The sequence below is a fragment of the Mastigoproctus giganteus genome, chromosome 12, assembly GCF_048544385.1.
Source record: "Mastigoproctus giganteus isolate SK-2022 chromosome 12, ASM4854438v1, whole genome shotgun sequence".
Classification (NCBI taxonomy): Eukaryota; Metazoa; Arthropoda; class Arachnida; order Uropygi; family Thelyphonidae; genus Mastigoproctus; species Mastigoproctus giganteus.
In genome coordinates, this window is record NC_143586.1 from 31,288,079 (window position 1) to 31,302,082 (window position 14,004).

The following is a 14,004-nucleotide window of genomic DNA, read 5'->3' on the forward strand; positions in this document are numbered from 1 at the left end:
AAAAAAAAAAAAACTGATATAAGCTGAACTTTCTGAATACAAAATCTCTTTTGGGAACATGTATACCAAATGGACCACACGTGACCCCCAATTTTATAGGTACAGTATCTAGGACAGAGGCAGCAAACCTTTTTGAGAGCATGCACCAAAATTGCTTGAGTGACATCAAAATGGACCACACGTGACCCCCAATTTTATAGGTACAGTATCTAGGACAGAGGCAGCAAACCTTTTTGAGAGCATGCACCAAAATTGCTTGAGTGACATCTTGGGCATTCATGCAATATGTTTGCCAGACCTGATCTAGGACATTTGAAATTTTCTATTCAGTGCATCATACAGGCTGTTACTGTTCACCGAATTTATAATCCAGTAAGTACTTTAAACTCCTGAAGAATATGGCAGGTCTGAAGTTACTGTTTAAGCCTCATAGACTGCTGTGCAATTAGCAGAGTTAGTATTAACAAGTGGTGTTAAATCTCATCCTGGCTTCATTCTAATTTTATAACTAAGAAATAAAAAACAAAATACAACAAGCAAAAAAAGTTTTTCGGTGGTCAGTTCTGACCACACTTGGTATACAAAGAGGATTGAACACAGCATTCTGTAATCAGTTTTGAATAGTCTAATAATGGGTAATGAAGAAGATTAAATTTTAATTTCCAGAGTTATTCAGTTATTGATACTGTAAGAATAATCTTTCCTAATTGACCACTTTGGAATATTTAATACTAATGCTCAAGAAAACAAAGCTTTAAGGGGTTGTTTCCTCATTCAATAAGTCAAAGAAAAATAGATTAATCATATTAACAGTATAGATGTCAGCAGGACTTTCTATCTTCATATAACAGGGCTCAAATCAGAATTCAGTACACACAGATAAATTAGGATAATTTTTTTGTACCAGCTTATTCTATGTTTGGCAATATTGTAAGCTCACATCAGCATAAATTTCAAAAGCTTTATTCACTGGGTTCCTTATCTAACTGAAAGAAACCAAAGAAAGATAAATTATTCACACAATAATTGATATTACTAACAAAAGGAAGACTTTACATCTTCACACAATAAAACTTGAACTGGAACTTAGTACATACAGTAAAAGCAGGATCATCTCAATTAGAACTTTTGGTCATCCTAATTTCTAATTACAGTTTAGCTTGACTCAACTTTCACATAAGCACATTATTCATACACACATTTTGATAAATGTAGTTTCCACTACACACATGAAATTTTCATATGTTAACACCACAAGACAATATCCAGCCTTCCTGTAAATACTAACTCAGCTAATTCTATTCTACAGCAATATGCAACACTTAAACAGTAATTTCAGACCTGCAATTTTCTTTAGCAGTTTAAATAGTAACTTCAGACATGAAGTATTCTTCATGCAATATTAAACAAAGAATAAAAGGGCTTTAATAATGCAGAAAATAACAACAGGTACCTTCCATTTCAAGTGAGATATTCTTCTTACTATGCAGGAAAAGTTTCTATAAAATTACAGCGTGCCTCCTCTGGCCGCTTCTATAGGTTTTGTAGATTTTCTCCTATCTTTATACCTTCCTGTGGATACAAGTATTTGAATAATGCTCTCCTAGGATTACCTCTTGTAAATAACTGCAGGGCATATAGACAATATCAAGCTTTGGCTACAACAAACTCCTGAACAATCTCTGCAAAAAATGCTGCATGATCAATGAACTTTACAGTCAGACTTTCTAATACTGCTGACTTCTACACTTTGACTAAACTGCCAGACTAACTTACTCACATTACTTCACTTTGACTTTACAACTGCATCACTCCCTTGTAAACAAAGTCAATTTTATTTGCCTTTTAATTAGTCCTTGCAGATAGCACAGAGGATATAATCAATCCTCCACATACCAGGTGGAAAACCCATAAAAGCGAGGAACTTATGGGTTTTTTATGAAGCACACCCTAATTAACTGGTCTCAGGTGAAGACAGCAAGGTTTTTCTTGCAGAAACTTCAGTTTTTCATCCAGAAAAACAGGCAGACCAACCAGAGAACATAAAATGTATGGGCACAATATATATGGATGGATGACACTGTTCTTGAGTAACCCTAACATGACTTTTTTTTTTTTTGCCTTTTAATTTCTACCAAAGACAAGCATGTGCAACTACAAGCATAATGCAAATACACAATCAGAAATATATACAAATATACACTCATTTTTGGCATAGTAAATACTACTTTTTCTTTAGTAGTTAAAAAATTTAATAGCTAAATACTCAGCTACATAACACAGAACTTACTTCAGTCCCATCCTCAGTAGCTTTAATGATAACAAATAATTAAGTTAAAAAACTAAACAACACTTCACTGTACATTACAGGCCTGGCCTCATTCTATATGTAGGACCGAGAAAACTAAGTTTACTACTTAGTGCATTGATTGTGGAGGCACTCCACCAGGAGTTGCTTTGGTATTCACTACTCTAAATAAAATGAACTGCTCCAGTGGAGAAGTATACTGCTGTTTTATTTAACGTTTGCCACTATCCAGACTTTGTTTTTTTGTCTTTACTGTTTGGGAACAAAGATACATTCTTAATAGGAATTTTTACTTCTGCACACTACTTGGCTACTCATTTAGATCCTATCGGGGGTTTCATCAATGGGCAGGTAGGCAATGAGAAGACCCGAACAACCCAGTGTTGGAAAATATCCTACAATACTTAATTATTTCAACAATTCAGTCTGACAATACTTAATGTTTTTTCTTAACATGAGAAAAAAAAAAAAAAATGTCAAGATCCTTAATAATTCCTTAAAATTACTGAGGAAGGGACTGATATAAGTCCTGTAAAAAGTGTAAAGTATAGCTTAGTATTTAGTTTCTAAATTTTATCCATATTCTAAATAAATTTCACTACCTCAGAATACAATGTAGCATTTCCATTCCACACAGAAAGTCAGCATTAAAAATGTCCTTTAACACACTCATATTAGGTGACTAATACATTGACTTCAGTGTCAACTACACTTTTTTTTTTTTGCTTGTCACAACCTTTATGCAAGAAGTTTTGGGTTACTTCCAATCTGTGACCCAAAAAAACCAACAGAAAAACAGCATTATTAAGTGCATTCACAAGATTCCAATATATATACTGAACTTGGTTATAACGAGCATCAAAGGACCGACAAAATTTCCTCATTATAACCATTACTCACTATATCAGTAATGAATTAAATCTACCTCCTATTTTTTTTTTTAATTCTCATTAACTTGATAAAAAAGATCGATTCAAAAAACAAAAGAAATATTAGAGAGAAAAAAATAATATTAGTATATACCTACATATTATTTTTATTAATATGCTTATATTCGGTTTTTAAATCGATCCAGCCAACTGCTGGATACAAAATCGTAGCATCCAAATTGTTTAGCAAATTTTTTCCCTTGAGCCTTCAAGATCAGACCGTCTATTGAAAATCCAGCACTTATTTGTGTAGTGAACCATTGAAGCAATGCTTCATCAGTGTTTGTAACCTTGCACTTTCTAAATTTTTTTTTTCCCCCGGTTATGTTCTTTTCCAGTCGCCCTTTTCATTTTTGTCTATTCCAAGGGTTTTTTCAACTATCCGAGCAATTAAGAATGCTTACAAAGTTACCAAAATTTGTATGGTATATCCGTGTAGTACACTCTTTATAACAGTGAGTGATTGTATGGGAATATGTGCAAATTAAAATCATTATGGCTTTTTGCTCGTTACAGCCGTGATCTCATTATTTCCGTACTCGTTATAACCAAGTTCGACTGTATATAGCATAGCCTTCTGTAATAATCTGTTAGCTCAGCATCATGAGTGAATAAAATAAAAAGGAAAATACCTAAAAGGAATTTTTTTCAAGTGAATCTGCATGAGTTCACCAAGTAAAAGGTTTGTTCAGTTATAACAAACTGGTTTTGTATAATTCAATATTAATGTAACCTTAAGATAAACAGAACATCTTATTCTTTAATACAATGAATATTAATAGTCTATAAGCAACTTACTTACACCTCATGAATTTTAACTTCAGATGGATCCGGTTTCTTTGAATCCTTGGGTGGTTTTCTTTCTTTCTCATTTCTAAAAAAAATCAGAAGTGTAACATCTAAATACAACTGTTTTAAAGAGATATATTTAAACTTTTCAAAGAAAATTGCATTCAAATATTTGAAAGGAAAAGAACAGCCTATGTGATCTCTCAATGCCAACAAAATATATTGTCAAAAGTCAGCCTTCTTCTGAAATAATAATGCATAATATTAGTAAAGACGTGTGGTACCATTTCAACATGGACATCTAAATAGTTTGAGAGAAGAACACTGCTCTGCTTTTATGTTTTTTTGTCTTTACTGTCTGGGAATATAAAGATACATTTTTAATAGGAATTTTAACTTCCACACACTACTTGGCTAGTCATCTAGATTTGATGCAATCAGTGGTGCAACTTGGGGGGAGGGTGGCACTTACAGTGACCCCAAGAAATTTATTTCTTATCTCTCACTGTTATCATTTAAAATTATTAAAAATATTTTATTACTATCCACTTTATGATACTATCAAAAAATAAAGGAAACCAGATTTAATTTTGCAAGTTAAAAGAATAATTGATTTTTTGTATGTAAAATAATAAATACATTTTAATAAATAATTAAAAAATATACAGGGTGTCTCAAAAATATTGGTACAAACGTTTAGGGGAGGTAGGTAACGTCTAAAGGAATGCGAATCGTATAGGAACCCATAACCGGAAACGTCATGGGAAAGTAGTAGCAGGGGCACAAGAAGCAGAAATGACACAAGACAGTAATTAGTGGCAAACATTTATTTGACATAATATTAACAATGGAGTACGAGATGGATGCATTTCATGATGTTACAACAGATGCTCGAAGGTTCCACCATGAGACGCGATGTATGCGCGACACCGACGCAGCATGGATTGGCGGACACGGTCGAACACACCTAGCGTTTCTTTGACGATAGCAGCAGCGCAGATGAGTCTCACCACGAGATCCATTTCAGTCTCCACAGGCAATTCATACACGATAGATTTAAGGGCCCCCAACAGAAAGAAATCAAGGCTAGATAAATCAGGTGAGCGTGGGGGCCAGGCAACAGGTCCACCACGGCCAATCTATCGACTCCCAAAACACCTGTTCAAATGGTCACGAACACACCTTCCATAATGGGCAGACACCCCGTCATGTTGAAACCAAATGTTGCGTCTCACATTTGCTGGAACATCGTCAAGTAACCCTGGTTGAACTTGTTCAAGAAAGATCCGATATTTAGCGGAGTTCATGCGGGATGGTAACAGGTATAGGCCGACTAAGCAGTCACCGACCATACCTGCCCACACATTTATTGCGAAGCGATGTTGTGCCACATGGGGGCACACACCGTGTGGGTTGTTGTGTGCCCACACATGAGCATTGTGCTGATTGAATAAGCCTTCCCGAGTGAAATAAGCCTAATCCGTGAACAAAACATAGGCTGGAAAATTCGAGTCTTGAACACTTTCTTGGAGAAACCACTGCGCAAAAACCACACGTGCAGGATGATCTTGGGGAGCAGTAACTGAACCCTTTGGAGATGAAAGGAGTGTAAGGAATTGTGCCAGACATGCTGCACACTGCAACAAGACACTCCTAAGGCAGAGGCAACGGCACGTGTGCTGGTAGTAGGATTATTCTGGATGGCATTCAAAACACTTTCTTCCATGGCGGGAGTTCACGTCGAACGTGGTCTGCCTGCATTACTCCTGTTACCTCTAAATGACCCATAATCGCACAATTTTGATGCACACGCGCAAATAAACAGTGGTCCGGTACATGTCTGTCTGGGAAGCATTCTCCATAAATTCATTGAGCAGCTCGTCCATTGCCCTCTGCTAATCCATACACTAGGTGCATGTCTGCCAGCACACAGTTTGTATATCAATGCATGCTCTTCATGCGGCAACTACTGCTTGAATGAGTAAACCAGAAATTTTCTCTCGCGCGAACTGATGAACAGTGCCGTCTACCAACTTACAGTGACGTTTCTGGTTATGGGTTCCTATGCGATTCACATTCCTTTAGATGTTACCTACCTCCCCTAAACGTTTGTACCAATATTTTTGAGACACCCTGTATACAGGAGTTACATCAAACTTACAGGTTAAATCAATCGTTCTCTGTTTAATTTTTATGGTCTGGGACTTCTTTTATTTTAATTGCATCTATCATAGTAATGTCATTATAATCATGTGATGTTTTATGAATAAACAATATGTATTATGTTTTTTATTTCCCCAATTCTTTTAAAATCGTTCACTAAATTCTAATTGGGCTGTAATTTGAAGGAAAGCTCTCTCAGTCTCAGTTAATTGACTTTTCAGTTAAATTTAAACTTTGTTTAGAGTAACATCTAAACACAACTTTAGATGTTACGCTAAACAAATCTAAATAGATCTATAATACTTTAACGATCTCAAAACTTTCCAATTAAATTAGAGTCAGTTATCAAAATTTAATTTTCACAAAAATGGAGGAAAAAAAATTTTTAACAGCAGAGCACATCTGACTTTATGGTGGGAGATATGATATAGCTGTAAAGTAATACCCAAACACTTGTAAAGACAGCAACACATGAGAAGAGAGTGAAAACTGCGCACCAAAGAAAGAGAAAAACAATCATTTCATTATTTTAAAGGCAAGAAATTTTTTTATCTTAATGTTTTAAAATATTCCTTAGAGATATCAAGTTGTATTCACCAGAATTAACAGCAAAACTATAACCACGGGCATAGAGTGAGAGAAGTGACTGTCAAAATAAGACTACAAAAACAACTAGAGAACTTAACTTCTCATAATTCAGTCTGTCACTGGAAGGACCACAGGGACCTCTGTGTGTGCACTGAACCCCTTTTCAGGGTTACATTTCAGTTCAACAAAAAAACTAAGAGCAAATATATATAAGCTAGTCTGTAATCAAGTCACAAAGGAGGTTAGGCAGGTGAAGGCAGATTACGAGAAATCTTTGGCAAAGGATGCTAAGAAAAACAGCAAGGATTTCTTCACTTATATAAACTCGAAAAGGAAGGGGATGAATCTGATTGGTCTACTTGATATCGATGGTTCAACTGTTGATGATCCTGCTCAGATAGCAAACAAACTAAATGAGTATTTTACATCTACAGTCACACATGAGCAGTTAATGTTTGAAAATACCACAAGGTTATCAAATTGTAACAGGGTGCTTAATGATTTTGTAATAACTGAGAGCAAGGTGGAGGAGAAATTGTTGAAGTTAAACATAAGAAAGGCACCTGGGGTGGATGGGATCTATCCAGTTATATTAAAGGAGGTGGCAAAGGAAGTAAGCAAACCCTTAGCCATAATTATGAGAGCATCCTTGGACTCAGGGGAGGTCCCCATGGACTGGAGATTTGCAAATGTGTTCCCAGTTCACACAGGGGGATCGAAGGGTGACACGAGTAATTACAGACCAGTCAGTTTAACTTCTGTTCCAGGTAAAATAATGGAGTCATTGGTTAAAGATGCATTGCTAGATCATCTAGACAAGACTGCAGCAATAATTCAGACACAGCATGGGTTTGTTAAGGGAAAGTCTTGTCTGACAAAATTGATTGGTTATTATTATGTGCTTACAAAAGGAACTGGGTGCTAAATATAATTTTGATATCATATACTTGGATTTCAGGAAAGCTTTTGACACTGTTGCGCATGGAAGACTACTGTACAAATTGGAGCAGAATGGTATTAAGGGTAAGTTGCTACAATGGATAAAAGGATGGTTGAGTGGGAGAAGACAGAGGGTGGTAATCAATGGGTGCTGCTGCTCTTCGTGGATTAATGTTATTAGTGGAGTCCCACAGAGTTCGGTGTTGGATCCACTGTTGTTTTGTATATTTATCAATGATATTGATGAAGGTATATCAGGCTTAGTATCGAAGTTTGCAGATGATACAAAGGTTGGTAGGGTTGATAATGACAGTAATGGCAGTGTGTTACTGCAACAGGATCTAGAAAATTTGGGCAGATGGGCTGACAAGTCGCAACTGAAGTTTAACATTGAAAAATGCAAAGTACTGCATATGGGTAGAAGTAACCCGAGAGAAAACAACCAACTGTGTGGTATTACACTTAAGGTGATAGAAAATGAAAAAGACCTGGGAGTAATTGTGCAGTCAGATATGAAGTTTTCTGAGCAATGCAGACAGGCTGCCAGGGCAGGTCATGGGGTGTTGTCAATGATATACAGGAATTTTGCTAGCAGGGAAAAGGAGGTGATTGTCCCTCTGTATAAGGCAATGGTCAGGCCATGCCTTGAGTACAGGTCTGGAGGCCTCATTTTAGGAAGGATGTAGATTTGTTTGAGCGTGTACAGAGAAGGGCAACATGATTGGTGAGGGGAATGAAGGGATTCTCTTACCAGGAGAGGCTTAAGTTCTGCAAATTGTAGCAGCTGGAGATTAGGCACTTGCGAGGTGATCTGATTGAGGTTATAAGGCCTTGAATGGGTTGAGCACGTTGAATTGCGATGGGATTCTTCCACTTGTTCAGATTACAAACCTAAGGGGGCATAAACTGAAATTGAGGAAGGACAGAGGTAGAATAGATGTGCAGAAATTTGCCTTTAGCCAGCAGGTGGTTAATTGCTGGAACAAACTTCCATCTGTCGTTGTGGAAGTTGATAGGTTAAATAAATTTAAGGAGGAACTGGACAAACAATTAGAGGAGATTGTTTTGTAATTTTTTTTTTCTTTTTTGGCTGATGCTGCATAAGCTCATACACTTGCTTTCTTGCATCCCACATGCCACTACTACTACTACTGGACATCATACTGGATCAGTCTGATCCAGTATTTGCTGGTTGGCCAAGTTTCGCTCCCAAACTACCAGATTAGGCAGATCATGCCTAATTTGGTAGTTTTAATCCTGAAGATGTCAATTGGGTAAGACTAATTACTAATCTGCTAATTAATTTTCCAACCTGTGCACCATTCAGAAATGCTGCTGCTCAGATGGGGAGAGAATAGTTCCACTACCAATCAGTAATTCTTTTAAAACTGATTGACTTTTATGACTATATTTTTATATACTACTTTTCTTACTACTATTTCTAATTATATATCCTGGTGACATTACTATTTGGGTGGGATAAAGTTTCCATGTATTAAATTAATTAGTTGGCAAAAGAATACTTTAATGCACTGAATAAGACATTTAATGGAATGATATATAATTAACATGTAACTTTATATTTAAAAGGATAAAATTTAATTTATATCTAGTAAATGTATCTCATCCAACACAGTGAACTCTTCTTTTGCCAGCTAACTAGATCCTACATAAAAAAAAGCACATTATGGATTCACTTAAATATTTTACTTTACTTCAGTATTCAATATACAAAAATAGAATTCATATATGATCTTTTGATGAATGCATACAGTTGACAAATACAGAAAACTTATTACTCACATTCTTGCATCTCGTAAACTGATCATTCGCTTCATCTGCCCAGCTTTCATTTTCTTTACTTTAGGCTGCAAATAAAAATTTATTTATATCAAATATATTAAACTTTTTTTATTTTTTATAATTTGTTTTATTAATTTTTAAATGTTTGAGAATTTTTTATGGTAACTATTCTTAAGGTGTTGCATAACCTAATGATCGACATTAAACTTTTAAAAGTATCCAATTTATAAATTAATATCTTTGCAAATATATGTATTTATTTTTTTATTATTATTGTCTGGGGCTCCCCACATCTGTATTACTTCACTAGGAAAAGCCTAATCAGCAAAGCCAGTCATGTTGTATTGTGTTGAGTAACCTGTATAGTGTGCTGTGTTTGCATTGTCTGATTCCATTAAGCAACCAGAGAAAGGCAAGAGAAGGAAGTCTCCTTGGTTCCTGTCTCTAACTACAAATAGATGGGAGACTACTGTATTACTTTTGATGGGGTTACCCACAATCTAGTCAATCATGGGGGGGCCTTGAAAATATCAATGGGGTGTGAAGACCCAGAGTTTGGGGGGGGGAGAGAAAGAAATAGTACTAAGGAGGATAAAAGAGGCAATCCCCAAAGGGTGTTAGCAAAAGAGTTAAAAAGGAGACAGTAAACTGAGTGTTATCCCATTCCTACAAAGTCAAAGGCCAGCAGAGGTTGTCTATCAACAGAGAATAGTATTCTTCTTAGACCACCTAAACAGTGGATCCCACACTGATGGGAGGCCTTTTAGCACCAACAAGATATCCTTCAGTGCAAGGGTCAACAAAGAAGGTCCTGTGAAGAGAAACCCATGGATCTGAGAATGTTTGTTGTTATTTGGTCTTTAGGAGCATTAGCAACTAAGGCCATATGGCACTGGGGATATGCGGTGGTCATTCCCTGACCTTTCCCATCCTCCGTATTTGGTGGTCACGGGCTCGAACCCCGGTCTAATCAAGAAGCATGTGCTATGCACTGCTGCTTCTGCCCACCTGGCTACGGAGGCACCTGGATCTGAGAAGATTAATCCTATATATATATATTGACACAGGAACAAGTTTGCCAGTTTACTTCTTTGGCATCGCACTTCTATGAGGATTAGTAGGAATTACTATGTTAGTAACGGAGCATCCAGTGTTAGCAAACATTGAGACCCAGCAGATACAAGGAAAGCTCTAGTGTCAGAGTGAGAATTTCTGCAAGAATATCTTACAGCAAATTAAAGAAAAATAAAGATGTATTTAGTCCATACATAATTTAATTTTTTTTCTGTTCTGTTAACATAGCACAGTACACATTTCTGGAGTTACTATGTCACAATATAAAACATGTAATAATAAGTAAACAAAAATAATGTGATCTGATTCTGTGTGCTGCACTTTCCAGAATAACAGTCATGTTTAAGTGCTTTAACATAGCCCCCTAAGAGGTACAAGCTAAAGGTTATAATGATTTATGCACCAACATCGAGCCATGATGATGAAGAGGTTGAAGAAATGTACACTGAAATTGAGAGTCTTCTAGATGAGCAGAAAACTCACTACACTATCATTATGGGGAACTTCAATGCTAAGGTTGAAAAAAGACAAAACAGCACAGAAAGGGGAACTACAGGAAATTTTGGAATTGGTGAAAGACTTGTGCAATTTGCAGAATCTCAAGGAATGTCAGTAATGAACACTTTTTTCAAGAAAAGAGTGAACAGAAAGTGGACATGGAAGAGTTCAAATGGATTAACAACTAATGAAATCGACTTCATCCTCACTAACAGAAGATATATCGTGATTGATATTACGATCCTGAATAAGGTAAATGTTGGAAGTGATCACAGAATGGTAAGATGCACACTTGATATAGATGTAGGAAAAGAAAGGAAAAAACTGACTCGAGTAAATAATACGGTCTTTGAGATAACAGAAAAGGAGAAAAAGCAGTATGTACTGGAACTTAAAAACAAGTTTGAGCTTCTGAAGACTGCTCCGGACCAAGATATCAACGAGGAATATTACAACTTTCTGAAAGTGATAAAGCCCAAGAAACCTATGGGTAAAAAGAAATCCAAAGAAGAAAAAATTAATCAAGATACACGTGTCATGATGAACTGAAGACGACAAACACTGACAAGGAGAAAATTGAGTACAGTGTATACTGAGTTATGCAAAGCCATTAGAAAGAGACTCAGAGAGGACATAAGAAGATTTAATACAATCAAAGTAGAACTGGCATTAAGGGAAAACAAAGGACTTAAAATCAGCAGCCATGAATAGTAATACAGAAAGACAAATGATACTGAAACTGAAGAATAGCGATAGTGTACTTATAAATACCAGAGAAGGCATGATTCAAATAGCAGAAGACTACTATAGAGAATTATACAAGGAGCGAGAGAATGATGCCAGCAGTGGGAAAGATAGATCTCAAATTAGCAACACATACGACATACCCAATATTCTTCCTGATGAGGTAAAACATGCACTGAAGAAAATGAAGAATCAGAAAGCCCCAGGGGAAGATGAAGTTACTGTAGAGTTGTTAAAATTGGGAGGAAGAGACATAACACAAAAACTGGAAAGGCTCTTCACAAAGTGCATTAGAAAAGGCGTGACGCCTAAGCAGTGGAATAATGCAATCATAATTTTGCTGCATAAGAAAGAAGATAAATCAGAAATTGGAAATTATAGACCAATTGGCTTGTTATCCCACATCTACAAGTTGTTCACAAGGGTCATTACTAACAGATTAGAAAGAATACGTGATGAGAATCAACCGAAAGAGCAAGCTGGCTTTAGACAGGATTCTCAACTATGGATCACCTTCACATAATATCACAGCTAATGGAGAAAGCAAATGAATATAAAACACCATTATGCCTGGCATTTGTGGATTATGAAAAGGCATTTGACTCCAAACAGCATAAGGCAATGTTTCAGGCACTGGAAAGACAAGGCATAGATACCCCATATATTATGATTTTGAAGAAAATATATGAGAACACTACCTCCTTTATTAGACTAAACAAAGACAGTAGTAAATTTAAAATTGAGAAAGGAGTTTGACAAGGAGAGACAATATCTCCAAAGTTGTTTACTGCTGCCCTTGAGGAAGCTTTCAGAAGATTAGGCTGGTCACAGAAAAGAATCAATGTGAATGGAGAGTACCTAAACCATTTACGATTTGCAGATGACATTGTGGTCATAAGCCATGATCCCAAAGAATTAGATTAAAATCTTAATCAGTTATGCACAGTTAGTAAGGATTTTGGACTAAAGATGAATATGGCTAAAACAAAAGTAATGATGAACAAGTACGCAAAAGAGAAAGGGACATAATGATTGAAGGAGCAGTAATTGAACAGGTAGAGTCATATACTTATCTGGGACAAGTTATTAGCTGTAATAATGATAAATGGCTGGAAGTCAAGAGAAGAATAAATTTTGGATGGATAGCATTCAGGAAATATAGTCACTCACTGAGGAACAATATCCCAGTTTGTCTGAAACGTAAAATAATGAACTAATGTATACTCCCCACCATGACTTATAGAAGTGAAACTTGGGCACTCACCAAAAGAATGGAAGAGAAGCTGAGAACTACACAGCAAAGAATGGAAAGAATTATATTGGGAATCAGACTGTTAGATAAGAAGAGAAACACATGGATTAAGCAGCAAACTCAAGTAAAGGACATTCTTATCAAAACTAAAGAACTAAAATGGTCTTGGGCAGGACACAGAGCTGGAAGACATGAAGACAGCTGGACTAAGAAAATAATAGAATGGTACCCAAGAGCTAAAGATTATAATGGTAAATATAAGGGTTAAAGTTTGGAAGAAAACCTGGAAGACAATGGTGGAGATGGATAGATGAAATTCATGAGTTTGTGGGTAGTAAATGGATGGCCATTGCACAAAAGAGAAGGAACTGGAAAGTTGCTGGAGAGGCCTTCACCCTGCAGTGGATTGAAAATGGCTGATGATGAACACAGCCCCAAAATGTCTCATAATATAAAATGTTGAGCAATGCAATGTTCTGGTATAAAATTCCTGTTGATTCCTGTATAGGAGTGGGATATTGAAGAAGTAAACTGCCTAAACCAGCAAAATCCTTCTGTAACAGCATAGAATTCATCTCAGATCCATGGGCTTTTCGCTTTTCATCTTCTCTTCACAAGACCCTTCCCCCCATGCTCCCTATTCATATTGGTGGTATCTTGCTGGTGCTAACTTGCAAAGGGGTTTAATTTCACATCACCAAGGTTCAAAATGTTCTCCAAGTTTACATATACATATGACAACAAGAATTCCACTTGAAGATTTTGAGTTTGAACTCTGGTTTGTTGAAATCAGTTTTGACTAATGAGAACTCACAGTACAATTTGTTAATTATTAATATTCTGTTAATATTAATCTGTTAATTATAATTCCTGTTCTGGATGACTAATTCAAATGTATTTCCACTCCTAAAACTTTG

At 36.1% G+C, this 14,004-nt stretch overlaps 1 protein-coding gene across 2 annotated transcripts in view; it reads right to left on the reverse strand.

The window, feature by feature from the left end:
* The window catches only part of LOC150076851 (rRNA-processing protein FCF1 homolog), a 38,637-nt gene that overhangs the window by 22,270 nt on the left and 2,363 nt on the right, over nt 1-14,004 (reverse strand). The window contains exons 2-3 of one of the 2 annotated variants that reach the window (XM_090386241.1): nt 9,520-9,584; nt 4,040-4,111 (exon numbers count right to left, since the gene is read on the reverse strand). In XM_090386241.1, the coding sequence (XP_090242367.1) occupies nt 4,040-4,111; nt 9,520-9,584 (137 nt within the window). Of the gene's footprint in view, nt 1-4,035; nt 4,112-9,519; nt 9,585-14,004 lie in introns of both variants that reach the window. The other variant, XM_090386242.1, reaches the window with a different exon arrangement.